Below are 14,098 nucleotides of genomic sequence, written 5' to 3'. Positions count from 1 at the left end.
GAGAAAATATACCAACCTAGACCCAACCAGCCCAGAAGGAACCACTATTTTAAACCTTCGGTTCATCTCCCAATCCACCCCCAATATTTGGTGCAAGTTTCAGAAGTTTAACGACAGCCCTCAAACCCCACAACAAGACCTTCTTAATTTAACCTTCAAAATCTTTAACAATCGTGATGAGCAAAACACGCAGTTTCAAATGCTTGCCTCCGCCATCAGGGGCCCTGCGGGCCTACAGGGCCGCACCTCCACACAGAAGCCTCCTAGCAATCCGGCTCCACCTGGCACCTGTTTCAAGTATGGCAATGAAGGCCACTGGTCCAGACAATGCCCAAACCCAGGTAAGCCCACTAGGCCATGCCCCCTCTCCGGAGGACCCCATTGGAAGTTGGACTGTGAGCGGTCCCTGCAAGGACCACCTCCATCCCTTCCTGAGCCAGCCAAAACCTCCTACTCAGATCTCATTGGCCTTGCTGCTGAAGACTGACGGTGCCCTGGAACGGACGCCCTGGCAACTACCATCGCTTCATCCAAGACAAGGGTAACTCTGATGGTGGTAGGTAGGCCAGTACTTTTTGTTAATTAATACCAGGCAACCTACTCTGCTTTACCTAATTTTTCAGGACCCACCCAGTCCTCCCAAGTTTCTGTTGTGGGAATTGACGGACAAGTCTCCAAACCCCGAGCCACCCCTCCACTCTTCTGCTCCCTGAACACCTTTTCCTTCACTCACTCTTTTTTAGTCCTGCCCTCATGCCCAACTTCATTCATAGGCAGAGACATCCTTTCAAAGCTCCACACTATTCTCTACTTCCAGGTTCCCCAAAGTACCCAATATATCAACCCAGACCCTCTGGGGCATCTAACTTTCTTCTACTCCTCCAACTTCCCACCTTAAAACATGCAACTTTTCCTTATCCCCCATCTGTAGTTAACCCCAGTGTTTAGGATACTTCCACACCCTCAGTCGCAGAATACCAAACCCCCATCTGTATTACCCTTAAAGAGCCCACCCAGTTACTATCACAGAAGCAGTATCCCATCCTCCAAGCAGTTCTCATAGGCTATCATTTCTCACCTCCTCACCAGTCACCTACTCCACCCAACAAACTCCTCTTTTAACATACCTGTTCTACCTGTTAAAAAGCCAGATGGAACTTACCGCTTAGTCCAGGACCTCAGGCTCATTAACCAAGCTGTACTCCGTATGTCCAGTAGTTCCTAACCTGTATATTTTACTTTCTGCAATTCCCTCCAATACCACTCATTTTTCTGTTTTAAACCTAAAGGATGCTTTTTCTTCACAATTCCCTTACATCGATTCCCCAAACTTCTGCCTTTACGTGGAAAAACCCCAACACCCACCTTTCACGTCAGCTCACCTGGTGCATACTACCTCAAGGTGTCAGAGACAGCCCCCACCTTTTTGGACCGGACCTTGCTCGCGACCCCCTCTACCTTATTCCTAAAACCGTCCACTCTCCTTCAATGTGTTAATGATCTGCTCCTGTGTAGCCCCTCTCAAAGAGACTGCAACACCCATAACTATCTCTCTCTTTTAAACTTGGCAGAACAGGGGTATTGGGTCTCTCCTAAGAAAGCACAAATATGCACCCCCTCAGTTACCTATCTAGGCCTAGCTCTTACTCCGTGAACCTGAGGGCTCACAACTGAACGCATATCCCTCCTCCAGTCCCTCCCGCCTCCACAAACTAAGCAAGAAATTCTCTCTTTTCTAGGACTAGGATATTTTAGGCTCTGGGTTCCCTCCTTTGCTCTACTTGCCAAACCGTTATACCAAGCCACTAAAGGCCCTCTCCATGAGCCTTCAAACCTGTGCAGTCTCTTACCTAACCTTTCCATCTACTCCAGAAGGCTCTCATTTCAGCCCCTGTCCTCACTCTCCCAGACCTCACCAAACCTTTCTCCCTCTATACTGACAAACGGCATGGAGTTGCACTAGGTGTTCTAACCCAGTCTAAGGGACCCACCCTCCAGGTTGTCACCTACCTCTCCAAACAGCTCAAAGCCACAGTTCTTAGATGGTCTGCCTGCCTCCAAGCACTGGCGGCAGCTGCTGTCTTCACCCTTGAAAGCCTAAAACTATCTCTCCATGCCAAGCTAACAGTTTATACAACCCATAACATCAAAGACATGCTGGCTCACTGCAGTGTACTAAGTCTCATCTCTGCCCCACGGCTCCTTCAACTGTATGCTCTATTCATAGAAACTGCCCAAATCACCACACTAACCAGCTCCTGTCTAAACCTGGCCACGTTCTTACTTGAAGCTACAACAGCCAAAGACCCTACATACTTCTGAGTGAACAATGTTCAAACCTTTCTTATACTTTTTCCAAACCTAACAGACCAATCCCTTCCAGGTGCCTCCTTTACTTGGTTTGTAGATGGTAGCTCTTTCCTACATTAAGGATGCTGGCATGCCAGCTAAGCTATAGTGTCAACTCCCCACACTACTAAAGCCAATCTGATCCTCCTAGGCACCACGTCCCAAAAAGCTGAACTCATCGCCCTCACTTGAGCTCTCACTCTAGCAGCCAGACAACAGATCAACATATATTCAAATTCTCATTATGCATTCCCCATAGTACACTCACACTTGTCCATCTGGAAAGAATGGGGTTTCTTAACTGCAAAAAACACTCCTGTCATAAATGGCTCTCTCAGGCCGGGCGCGGTGGCTCAAGCCTGTAATCCCAGCACTTTGGGAGGCCGAGACGGGCGGATCACGAGGTCAGGAGATCGAGACCATCCTGGCTAACACGGTAAAACCCCGTCTCTACTAAAAAATACAAAAAACTAACTGGGCGAGGTGGCGGGCGCCTGTAGTCCCAGCTACTCGGGAGGCTGAGGCAGGAGAATGGCGTGAACCTGGGAGGCGGAGCTTGCAGTGAGCTGAGATCCGGCCACTGCACTCCAGCCTGGGCGACAGAGCGATACTCTGTCTCAAAAATAAATAAATAAATAAATAAATAGCTCTCTCATCAGCAAACTCCTTCAAGCTGCCAGGCTCCCACAGAAACTTGCCATCATTCACTGCAGGGGCCACCAAACCCCAGACAATCCTGTATCAGCTGGAAATGCGCTAGCAGATCAGGTAGCCAAACAAGTAGCCTTACAACCCGTGCAAAGCCAGTTTCTGTCCCTATCCTTGTTCTCTCCTCTTTACTCCTCAGAAGAAAAGGAGGACTTCTGAGCCCAAAACCGTCAAAAGCAAGGATCATGGTATGTCAAGGAAGGGCACTTCGTTCTTCCTCACTCTCAAAGCCTTCCTCACCTCCAAAGCCTCCACAACTCTTTTCATGTTGGTTACAAACCTCTCTTGCAACTTCTCCACCCTATTCTCACTTGTCCTCACCTTTCCAGCCGTGTTCAAGAAATTACCCAGTCCTGCTCTATCTGCCACTCAGTGTCACCCCAAGGCTCCCTCCAGCCACTGCCTTTTCCTACCCACCAAGCCTGGGGCCAGGTACCCGGGCAAGATTGTCAAGTAGACTTCACTCACATGCCGCCCGATAACAGCTCCGCTATCTTTAGTCTTTGTCTGTACTTTCTCCAGGTAGGTAGAAGCTTTCCCAACAACTTCAGAAGGTGCAAATATCGTCACACAAACTCTCATCATGCATATAATTCCCTGTTTCAGACTCCCAACATCCATCCAGTCCGATAACCGGCCCGCCTTCATCAGTCAAATTACCTAAGGCATCTCTACATCCTTAAGAATAAAGTAGGTTCTCCACACACCCTACAGGCATCAATCTTCAGGCAAAGTTGAAAAAATTAACTCTGTCCTTAAAGCCCAACTCACCAAGCTGGCTCTAGAAACCCACCAGTCGTGGACAAAAAAAAAAATCTCTCTTTCACCCTCATGAGACTGCGAAACATCAAAAGCACCCTCTTTTTATAGTCCCTTTAAATTAATCATTTACGGCCAAACTTTTGTCCTAGGTTCGCCACCCTTACCAGACTCTGAGCCACTCAGGAATTACCTCCCCTCCTTAATCCAGACACGGTCTTTCATTCGTGAAGCAGTAAATGAGGCCATGCCTCTCCCTATCGACACCTCCTTGTCCTCTCAACTGTCTTGCAGGCACAGACGTGTTTATCTGCCAACCCGACCCTCACCAAAAGCTACAACTGAAGTGGACAGACCCCTACACCATGACACTTAGCAAGCCAATTGCAGTAAGAATCCAAGGATTTCCTGACTGGTTCCATCGTACCAGGGTCAAGCTCACCCCCAAGGCTACACCTCCCTCCAAAACATTAACAGCGGGCAACATCCTCAGAGTCCCTGTGTATGATAACTTAAACAGAGAAAAACAATCCTTAAAGGTAGGAGGAAGCCAAAGATGGCAAGAGGACGAATGGCCTCCGCAACAGATCATCGAATATTACAGTCCTGCCACTTGTTCATGGGGTTATCACACTCCCATATATATGCTAAATAGAATAATTAAGGCTACAGGCAGTTCTAGAGATAATCACTAACCAAACCGCCTCAGCCCTGGAAATGCTCATGCAACAACAAAGCAAATGTGCACGGCAATTATCAAAACAGGCCAGCACTAGACTACTCATTAGCAGAAGAGGGTGGGGTCTGTGGTAGGTTTAGTATCTCTAATTGCTGTCTTAACATAGATGATAACGGAAAAGGGGTTCTAGAAATCACTTCAAACATCAGAAAAGTAGCCCATGTACCAGTCCAAACCTGGAAGGGATGGGACTCAACAAACCTTCTAGGAGGGTGGTTCTCTAATTTAGGAGGATTTAAAATGCTGGTAAGGACAGTAATCTGACAGCTGACTCCATCTTGCTTCTAACCTGACAAGCAAACTCTTGGCTCATTCCTGGGCATAAGTCAAGCTAACTATGGGAGAAATTTAGCTTATAGTTTAATCTTAAAACAAGGAACATAATAACCCTTTCCCCAAACTCTCCCATGTAGTTCAGGAACCGAAGAAACCATCTTTGTAATACTAATGAAAGTACACAATATTAGAATTTTGGGAAGTGCCTAAATTCTGCTAATACCTATGCATAGTTCAATGATAACAAGTCATGGTTTACTACTCAGGAGTCACATAAGGGTAGTCACAAGATTTGTAACTTCCCTAATTGCTACTATAGATGACATTGGCATTGTAAAACCTAAGACTGGTGTTTGAGATATTTTTGAGACTTTGCATTTCCATTGGAACAACTGACACCCAGACCAGTGATCCCCACCCAGGAACCGACTCAGTGCACAAAGACAGCTTCAACACCCTATGGTTTCATCCCCAACCCAACCAATCAGTAGTCTCTATCCCCTAGCCCCATGCTTACCAAACTATCCTTAAAAAATCCTGTCTTAAGAATTCTCAGAGAGATGGATTTGAGAATGAACTCCTGTTCTTCCACTGGCCAGCCCTGCAATTATTAAACTCTTTCTTTGCTGCAAAAAGCTGCTGCTCTCAGTGCATTGGCTTTTGCGGACAATGGGCAAGATGAAACCGCTGGGCGATTACACCCACCCTACACAAAAAGACATTCTCTAAAAACTGTCACATCTATTATCTGTTCTTCCAAAGGACCATTTATCTTCTAAAAAATCATTTGTGGCCGGCATGGTGGCTCACACCTGTAATCCCAGCACTTTGGGAGGCTGAGGTGGGTGGATCACAAGGTCAGGAGATTGAGACCATCCTGGCTAACATGGTGAAACCCTGTCTCTATTAAAAATACAAAAAAATTAGCCGGGTGTGGTGGCGGGCACCTGTAGTTCCAGCTACTGGGGAGGCTGAGGCAGGAGAATGGCGTCAACCCAGGAGGCAGAGCTTGCAGTGAGCCGAGATCGCACCACTGCACTCTAGCCTGGGCGACAGAGCAAGACTCTGTCTCAAAAAAAAGGAAAAAAAAAATCATTCATATTTCCTTAAGTGCTCCTCTGCCCTGCCCCATCTCCTTAATGACATAGGATTTTTCTCAACCACGTTGCCAGCCAGCCAGAGGCCTCTGGTTGGTGATGCCCTACCCAGGCCTTGCTGGAGCCCAGGCTAACCACAGGAGATGCCCCGTCTACTGGCTCGCTGGGCTGTGCCTGGCATGCCCTCTGGTGCAGATCCTGTGGCCACCGCAACCGTGCACTCAACCCCTGGCAGGAGAGGTGTGTGAGCTAGTGAGTGTGGGGTTCTGCTGGTTGCTCCAAGCACCAGCACAGGAGCAGGCTCTGTGTGGGACTTGTGGCTAGACCAGGCATGTTGCAAGTGACTCCTATGGTGGACTCTGGCATCCAGATGAGGGGAATGTGATGGCACCCAAACGGGGATGCCCGTGACTCCAAAGCCCCAGAGTGGGTGTTACAACATGTGAATAGCTTTCAGTCCTGCCTTCTGTAGCCTGAAATATGTCAACGTGTTAACAGCTCTGTCAGTCCTGTGGTCTCGCTCTGGCCTACAGCTCCAGGGCTGGCTTGGCCCAACAGCTGCTTCCCATGTTACAGCCTTCTTTGTACCCGCATTAGGTGGGTCCCAAGTTCTTGTCCTGCATTCAAGAAGAATGAGGTTACGCTGACAATCAAAAAGTGAGGAGGGCAGACAAGAGTTTTATTGAGGCACACAACAGCTCTCAGTGGAGAGGGGATTCAAGGGTGGTCCCCCACCAGAAGTTGGGTGGTCTCTCTCCCAATGTGGCTGGGTCCGGGGCTTTTATAGGCTCAGAATGGGGGAGTGTGTGCTGATTGGTTTGTGCATATGCAAAAAAGGCTAAAACAAAGGCACCACTCAAAGGTGGGCACAACTGCGTAAAAAACCAATTAGGGAAGGGCAGGTATATGTGAAATAGGTGATGTCTGGGGATCAATCAGAGGAAAGTGCACTAAGTGAAGTGTGTGGATCAATCAGAGGGAAGTGCACTAAATGGGAAGAGAGATTCTTAATCTGGTCCGTGGATTTATTGGAGACTTGTAGCTTGGCTTTCATGCTTTAAACTGTCTTTGGTTTGAAGGTGGGGTTTCACCAGGGACCCGCCCTTGTCTCCCTAGGATTTGTCTGCCTCCTGCCACTATCATTAAGATGGTATATAAAGTCTCAAATTTCACCACACTTTTGGATATTCGGTTCTTTCTATATGCCTCCATGCACATTAGATTAAAATTTAAAAACTTGGCCTGGCGCGGTGGCTCATGCCTATACTCCCAGCACTTTGGGAGGCTGAGGCGGGTGGATCACAAGGTCAGGAGATTGAGACCATCCTGACTAACACAGTGAAACCCCGTCTCTACTAAAAAACACAAAAAATTAGCCGGGTGCGGTGGCAGGTGCCTGTAGTCCAAGCTACTCGGCAGGCTGAGGCAGGAGAATGGCGTGAACCTGGGAGGCGGGAGCTTGCAGTGAGCTGAGATGGTGCCAGTGCACTCCACCTGGGAGACAGAGCGAGACTCTGTCTCAAAAAAATAATAAAAAATAAAAAAACTTTTATGCCTTTTCTCCTGTTAATCTGTCTATTGTCAGATGAATTCACAGCACTCCCTGCCCAGCCACTGAATCTAAGAAGGTGGGGAAAAACTATTTCCTCATCTATGCTGGAAAGCATGAATGTGGATTCCTGCTTTTCTAATCTATGACTTGAATAGCTTCTGTGCAACATCCTGACTTCCCAGACAATTCACCTGTGCGTACCACTTCTGTGTAAAGACTACCTTTGTTTTGTTTTGTTTTTGAGACGGGGTCTCACTCTGTCACCCAGGCTGGAGTGCAGTGGCAGTGATCTTGACTCACTGCAAGCTCCGCCTCCCGGGTTCATGCCATTCTCCTGCTTCAGCCTCCAGAGTAGCTGGGACTACAGGTGCCCGCCACCATGCCCGGCTAATTTTTTGTATTTTTGGTAGAGATGGGGTTTCACTATGTTAGTCAGGATGGTCTCGATCTCCTGATCTCGTGATCCACCCACCTTGGCCTTCCAAAGTGCTGGGATTACAGGCGTGAGCCACTGCGCCTAGCTGGATTTTTTTTTGAACGTTTAAAAATGTTTCTATTTTGTGCCACCTTCCTTTAGTGAATAATAACCCAAGTTTTGTTATTATTAGTATATTGGTTTAGCTAGGTTTATCTTGATAAAATTTTACAAAAATATACTTTGAGGCTGGGCACTGTGACTCATGCCTGTAATTCCAGCACTTTGAGAGGCTGAAGCAGGCAGATCACTTGAGGTCAGGACTTTGAGACCAGCCTGGCCAACAGGGAGAAATCCTGTCTCTACTAAAAATACAAAAATTAGCCAGGTGTGATGGTGTGCACCTGTAATCCCAGCTTCTCGGAGCTGAGGCAGGAGAATAACTTGAACCGGGGAGGTAGAGGTTGCAGTGAGCCGAGATCATACCACTGCACTCCATCCTGGGGAACAGAGCGAGACTCTGTCTCAAAAAAAAAAAAAAAAAATGCTTTTCTTTATTCTTTGTTTCTTTGTCTATTTGACAAACAATGAAAGAAAATATTAAAGGCTGGACATCATTTGTGGTTTGTGTCCCATAATTTGCATTCCAGATTTGACCTGGTGCCTAGAACCTGCATATACCTGACATTGCCACCCAGCACCCAACTCTACCACATCTGTATTGGTCCATTCTCGCACTGCTATGAAGAAATATCCAAGACTGGGTAATTTATAAAGAAAGAAGGTTTAACTGACTCACAGCTCTGCATGGCCTCAGGAAACTTACAATCATGGTGGAAGGCACCTCTTCAGAGGGGCGCAGGAGAATGTGTGCCAGCAGGGGAAAATGCCAATTATAAAACTATCAGATCTTGGAGACCCACTCATTATCACGAGAACAGCATGGGGAAAACCACCCCCCATGATTCAGTTATCTCCACCTGGTCTCACCCTTGACACGTGGGGATTATTACAATTCAAGGTGAGAGTTGGGTGGGGACATGGAGCCAAACAATATCAGCATCTGTCCTGATTTTCCAAATGCAAATGTCTTAGAGTCTCTAGCTGAGGAATATACAGTTCCTGACTTGCCCTTTCTCTGACCACCCCACAAAAACACCATATTGGAATCAGACTGAATCTGAATGCCGGAACTAGAATGCCCCCTCCTTTAGGGAAGTGAGCTCCATAACTCCTCTCCACATTCCTAACCTGGAAGGGTGATCCCTTCCCTCCAGAAGTGCTGATCCCAGCATTTTTGCTAAAATAGGAAGCTAGGGTAGAAAGGGAGAGAGAGGAATGGTGGGTGGGATATTTTGTTTTTTCAAAGACTCTGCACAGTATCTTCAATTAGATAAAGTGGCTGTAACTTTTCTTCTATTGACACTGTCCTCTTTCCTTTATTCTACTGCGTGCAAAAGAAGGCAATTGAAGAAGCCTCAAGTACCAGGGCAGGTTTTGGCTAGCTGAAGAAAGGGTAGGGTATAGGGAGGGAAGACTGGAGGTGGCCATCTCGGGAGTGGGTGAGAAGTGAGAGCCCAAAATGGGTCTTCTTACCTCTGGTGCATTTTGTGCTCTTCTCTGGTCTGACATCCGCCCAGATTCATCCAGAAAAAGATGGAAATGATTTGAACAGGATAAGCTAGGGTGAGGATTAGACATGATGAATTCAGCTGGAGACACTCATGGTAGAGTCTGGAGGTCTCTTTGGGGGATCACTTCCAAAAGTGCAGATTTTTAGAGAAACGAGAAAGCTTCTGGAAAGGGATGTTTTCCTTCTGCTCAATGGCAGTTTCAGGCTTCCTATAAAAAAGAAGTTTGTAGCGTCAGCATATTTGACAAATGGGGGAGAGGGAAGATTGAAGAGCTTGAAATTGCACTGCACTTCCCAAAGATGGAGAAGACATCAGGGATGAATTTCAAAGGTCAAAGGTGATAGAAATGGAGCTGCCCTTTGAGGATTTCAAGGGGAGAGGGAACAGAGGCCTCACCATCAATCCACACGTCCTGTGCTAGAGTCTTGCGGTTCTTATTTCCTCTACCCTCTTCCAACGATTATTCCCATGTATCAAGGCCATCTGACAGAGTTAACCATCAGAATTAAATAGCAGTTCCCACAGAGTTCCATCCCCTGGAGAGGTACCTAGCTGCCCGGGCAGGCCTGAAGCCTGGGTCAGGCGGCATTGTGTCTTTCACTCTCCACTGAGGTCTTGGACTGAGAGCTTCAAATTCCAAAGGGATGAGGTGTCGGCTTCCTCTTAGGAGTCTGGAGGGCTCTGACCAAGGAGAAGGGCGGAGCCCAGCCACTGGAAGGTTTGTTTCTTGCAGTGGAAGACGGCTGGCGACCGGGATGGCTTTTACTTTGTTTCCAGGGCCAGCCTAATCCGCCCGATTCTCGATCGCTATACTGCCTCCTTTTCCCATGCACATCGCAAGGGGTCGGTTGCTGGGGCTCTCGGTATGACTTCGCTATGAAAAATAAAGGTCTTCTTAAGCGGGAGAGGATTGATTTGAGGACGGAGGGTGGGAGTAGTGCCGGCAGCACTTTGTCCTAGTGGCAATGGGTGGGCAGTTATCCGTTGCAGCCCGCTCCTTTCTCAGTGCCCACGGTTTCTCATTGACAGTGCAGCTCGTTTCTCAGAGCCGGCGGATGTTCACGGGCAGCACCATGGAGCCAGAAGCAGTTATTTGTCCTGGTAGGTCATTTCCCAATTGCCGAGGTGTACTAGGTTCCAGTCCCTCTGGTTTCTGGAATCTGCTGGTCCCACGCGAAACACCAATAGGTAAACCCAGCCGGCAGTTTCCGGTTAGCACTTTCGCTATTTGAAGACATTAGGAAGTTAGGCGGTGGCTCCGTGCTCTTCCTTTCTCCATCCGAGGCCCGTGTCCTAAAGTCGGTGTCACGGTGGCAGCACCCAGCGTTTTGTTGGCTCTTTCGCCAACAGCGCCGAGCCGGGGGGAGGGTTTCTGTCACAGCACTTGTTGCACCGAATTTCTCGGTCGCAGAACCTCTCTTTTCCGAGGGTCGACATTTTCTCCGTGACAACACAGTTGGTTGCGCCAAAACGGATGTTGTCCTTGGGAACTCCTCCGGCTGGCGTCACTCGCAGAGTCCCGGCACCGCCATTTCGCGGAGCCGAGTTCTCTTGGTGGCGGCACAGCTTGTTCCTCGGTGCCTCCATTTTCTCGTGGCGGCAGCGCTCTGGTCGCTGATCTGAGGGACTTGGAGTCGCAGCCAGTTGCGCAGAGTCTGGCGTTCCCGGGTGGCGGCGGCGCTGGGCGGGGGAGCCCGCCGCTCGTCTGAGCCAAGTGGCAGAGGAGCTGCGCGGGCGCCGTCTCTTCACAGCGCCGCGAGCGGCGTCGTAGGGGTTCTGGCTTAGCCTCCAGAACCCAGTCCTCTGGCGGCGCCGCCGCTCGCGTCTCTGTCCCAGGCCTCTGCGGTTTCGCGCGTCGTTGGCTTCTTGGTTCTCGCAAGTTTCGATTTCGCGGTGCCTGCGATTGCTACCTCTTGTACAAATCAATAGCCAAAATGTGATTTCTCAGCCTAAGCAAGTCCCGGTTTAGGGCAAACACCGGTCTAGCCCTGGCTGCGATTTCTTGATCCTAGAAGTCACTGTTTAGCAAGGCAGACTTAACTGTGCGATGGTAATTTCTTTTTCTTTGGTTCTTTTTCTTTTTCTTTCTTGATACGGGGTCCGGCTCTGTCGCCCAGGATGGTGTGCAGTGCCGCGATCTCGGATCACTGCAACCTCAGCCTCCCGGGCTGAAGCGATCCTCCCACCCCAGCCTCTGGAGTAGCTGGGACCACAGGCACACGCCACCACGCCCGGGTAATTTTTAGTATTTTTCCTAGAGACGGAGTTTCGCCAGGTTGCCTGGGCTGATCTCAAACTCCTGATTTCTTAGTCTGACCAAGTCAGAGTTTAGCTATTTCTTACCCTAGCAAGTTGAGATGTATTCTAGTTTGAGATTTCTAGCCGTAACATTTCTGACTTTAACCATGCCTACATAATTTTAGTAGCAGCAAGTTTCTCTTTCGTAATAAGAACCCCCATTATCGCCACCCGTGTGGTTTATAACTCCTGTATTAATCTGGGTACTGGAGAATGCAATTTAAAAAATTTAGCAGTGCCTGGAATTTTTTATCATACCAAGTTAGAATTCGCAATACTCTCGCCCTGGCTATACTGGTGATTTTTCACTCATGTAGAAGTTGGGGTACGTAGGCTACAGATAATTTTTGGTGTCGCAAATACCAGTTTAACTGTGGCTGTTCTTAATCCGAGGAAACTTCGGATAGGCGCAAGAGGCATGGGTTTAGTGTTAACAAATATAATGGTAGGATCGCACCATTCGACACTGTTTGCAATTTCTTTGTAGGATTCTTCGTATGTATACTCAAAAAAAAATTTTTTTTTTGGTGTATCTTGTTCTGGGAGCAAGGTTATTGGTGTATTTTATTTTCATTTCTATTTGCTTTTAAAAATTTAATTATTTTAAATTTAAATGTTACGGTATTTTTTTTCGTACCCACTGTCTTCCCCAGTAGAATAAATGTGGCGTATTTCTTCTACTGATTTTCAGTGTCACATCTGAGGTTCTTTCTAACTTGCCTTCACCCGTGAGCACTGGAGGCGAGCTGGTGCCCGATGGCTAGGGTTCTCTGCCGCGGCTCTGCTCTTATACCGAGCCAGCGGTTTCGCATTCGCACTTTCGCCACTAGGGGCGACTCAGTGTTTTCTCGGTTGCTGCACTCTTGGTAGCGCTGAAGAAAACAACGTTCCTCGTTCACAAGACTCAAAAGTTCTTTGTGGTATCGCTTCCTGTGTCCTAGCACGGCTACTTTCCCCCCGGCTGGCTGTCTCACTGTCTCAGCACCGTAATTGGGCGAGACTTTGCTGGCAGGGCTTGGCCTTGGTTTTTCTGTCACAGGCGTATTTCACTGGGTAGGCGCTTTCTCGGTGGAAGCACCATACAACCTTCCAACCCCTGATATTTCTGAGACGAGTTTCTTATTAGCAATACCTTAACTGCGCCAAAAATAAAGTTTGCCGCAGGGTACACCGCTGGTTATTCAGTGTCGACACTTGATCTTGATGCACGATTTTGGCGCCTCAGTTCAGCTAAGTCCAGGTTGTTGTGTTTTTTGTTTGTTTTGCTTTTTTTTTTTTTTTTTGTTTGTTTTGAGACGGAGTCTCGCTCTGTCGCCCAGGCTGGAGTGCAATGGCGCCATCTCTGCTCACTGCAACCTCCACCTGTCAGGTTCAAGCGATTCTCCTGTCTCAGCTTCCTGAGTAGCTGGGATTACAGGCACACGCCACCACTGCTGGCTAATTTTTGTATTTTTCGTAGAGACGGGGTTTCACCATGTTGGCCAGGCTGGTCTTGAACTCCTGACCTCAGGCAATCCACCCACCTCGGCCTCCCAAAGTGCTGGAATTACAGGCGTGAGCCATCGCGCCCGGCTAAGTTCGGGTTTTTGTTTCACCATGAGGAAGAAATGGGCACACAGACATCGAAGAGTGAGTGGAGTAGAATTTACTAAGCGACAAGGAGAGCTCACAGCAAAAAGAGGGGTCCTGAGAGCAGGTTTCCGGTTGCCCCCTTCATATTTGAATACAAAGGCTTTTATATAAAAGCTGATGGAGCTGGGTTCCCTGTTTGTATAAGGTGCAAATTGCTGGTGGCTCCACCCCCATTCCCCCAGTGCATATGCGGGCATATTTGGGCCAGGCCCCTGTGCAAGTTTTTATTCCGGAGGTTCTGTGGGGACCCTTCCCTTAATGTGTGCCTAAAGCAAGCTGGCTAACCCCTTTTCCTGTGTCTCAGTACTCCTGGTTCCTCAAACTGGAACTTTCTCAGTTGCAGCACCGCTGACTTGTCCAAGCCGGATTGATCTCCGTGGCAGCACCACTGGTGGGTCCAGCCCGCAGCCTTCTCCTAAACATTTTCGCTAGTTTCCGGGTCCTAGCACTGCTAGTGGTACCATAGAAGCTCTTCATGGGTCGTGAACTTGCAGGATATTTGCCAGCTCCATCCTACGCTGCCTCCCTAGGTTTAGCTGAGGGCCAAAAGGAACGGACTCCTGCAAAGGAACAACTTCGAGGGTTGGATATTTAGGAGCCACATTTATAGGGACTTTTCTTTTAAAAGAAACACAACTG

At 48.3% G+C, this 14,098-nt stretch overlaps 1 protein-coding gene and 1 long non-coding RNA gene across 6 annotated transcripts in view; one reads left to right on the top strand and one right to left on the bottom strand.

Annotated features, from left to right (window-relative positions):
- ZNF131 (zinc finger protein 131) overlaps positions 1 to 10,677 on the bottom strand; it is a 113,391-nt gene extending 102,714 nt beyond the window's left edge. For all 5 annotated transcript variants that reach the window (XM_045394736.2, XM_073993403.1, XM_015451337.3 and 2 more), the window contains exons 1-2: positions 9,926 to 10,677; positions 9,492 to 9,737 (exon numbers count right to left, since the gene is read on the bottom strand). In XM_045394736.2, the coding sequence (XP_045250671.1) occupies positions 9,492 to 9,596 (105 nt within the window). In that variant the 5' untranslated portion in view covers positions 9,597 to 9,737; positions 9,926 to 10,677. The remainder of the gene's footprint in view (positions 1 to 9,491; positions 9,738 to 9,925) is intronic.
- Positions 10,219 to 14,098, top strand: part of LOC141406987 (uncharacterized) — a 125,641-nt gene continuing 121,761 nt past the window's right edge. The window contains exons 1-2 of the long non-coding RNA XR_012413637.1: positions 10,219 to 10,392; positions 10,559 to 10,630. This is a non-coding gene — a long non-coding RNA (uncharacterized lncRNA). The remainder of the gene's footprint in view (positions 10,393 to 10,558; positions 10,631 to 14,098) is intronic.

The sequence above is a fragment of the Macaca fascicularis genome, chromosome 6, assembly GCF_037993035.2.
Source record: "Macaca fascicularis isolate 582-1 chromosome 6, T2T-MFA8v1.1".
Classification (NCBI taxonomy): domain Eukaryota; kingdom Metazoa; phylum Chordata; class Mammalia; order Primates; family Cercopithecidae; genus Macaca; species Macaca fascicularis.
The sequence above is the reverse complement of the archived record's forward strand: the minus strand, read 5'-3'. Positions and strand labels throughout refer to the sequence as shown.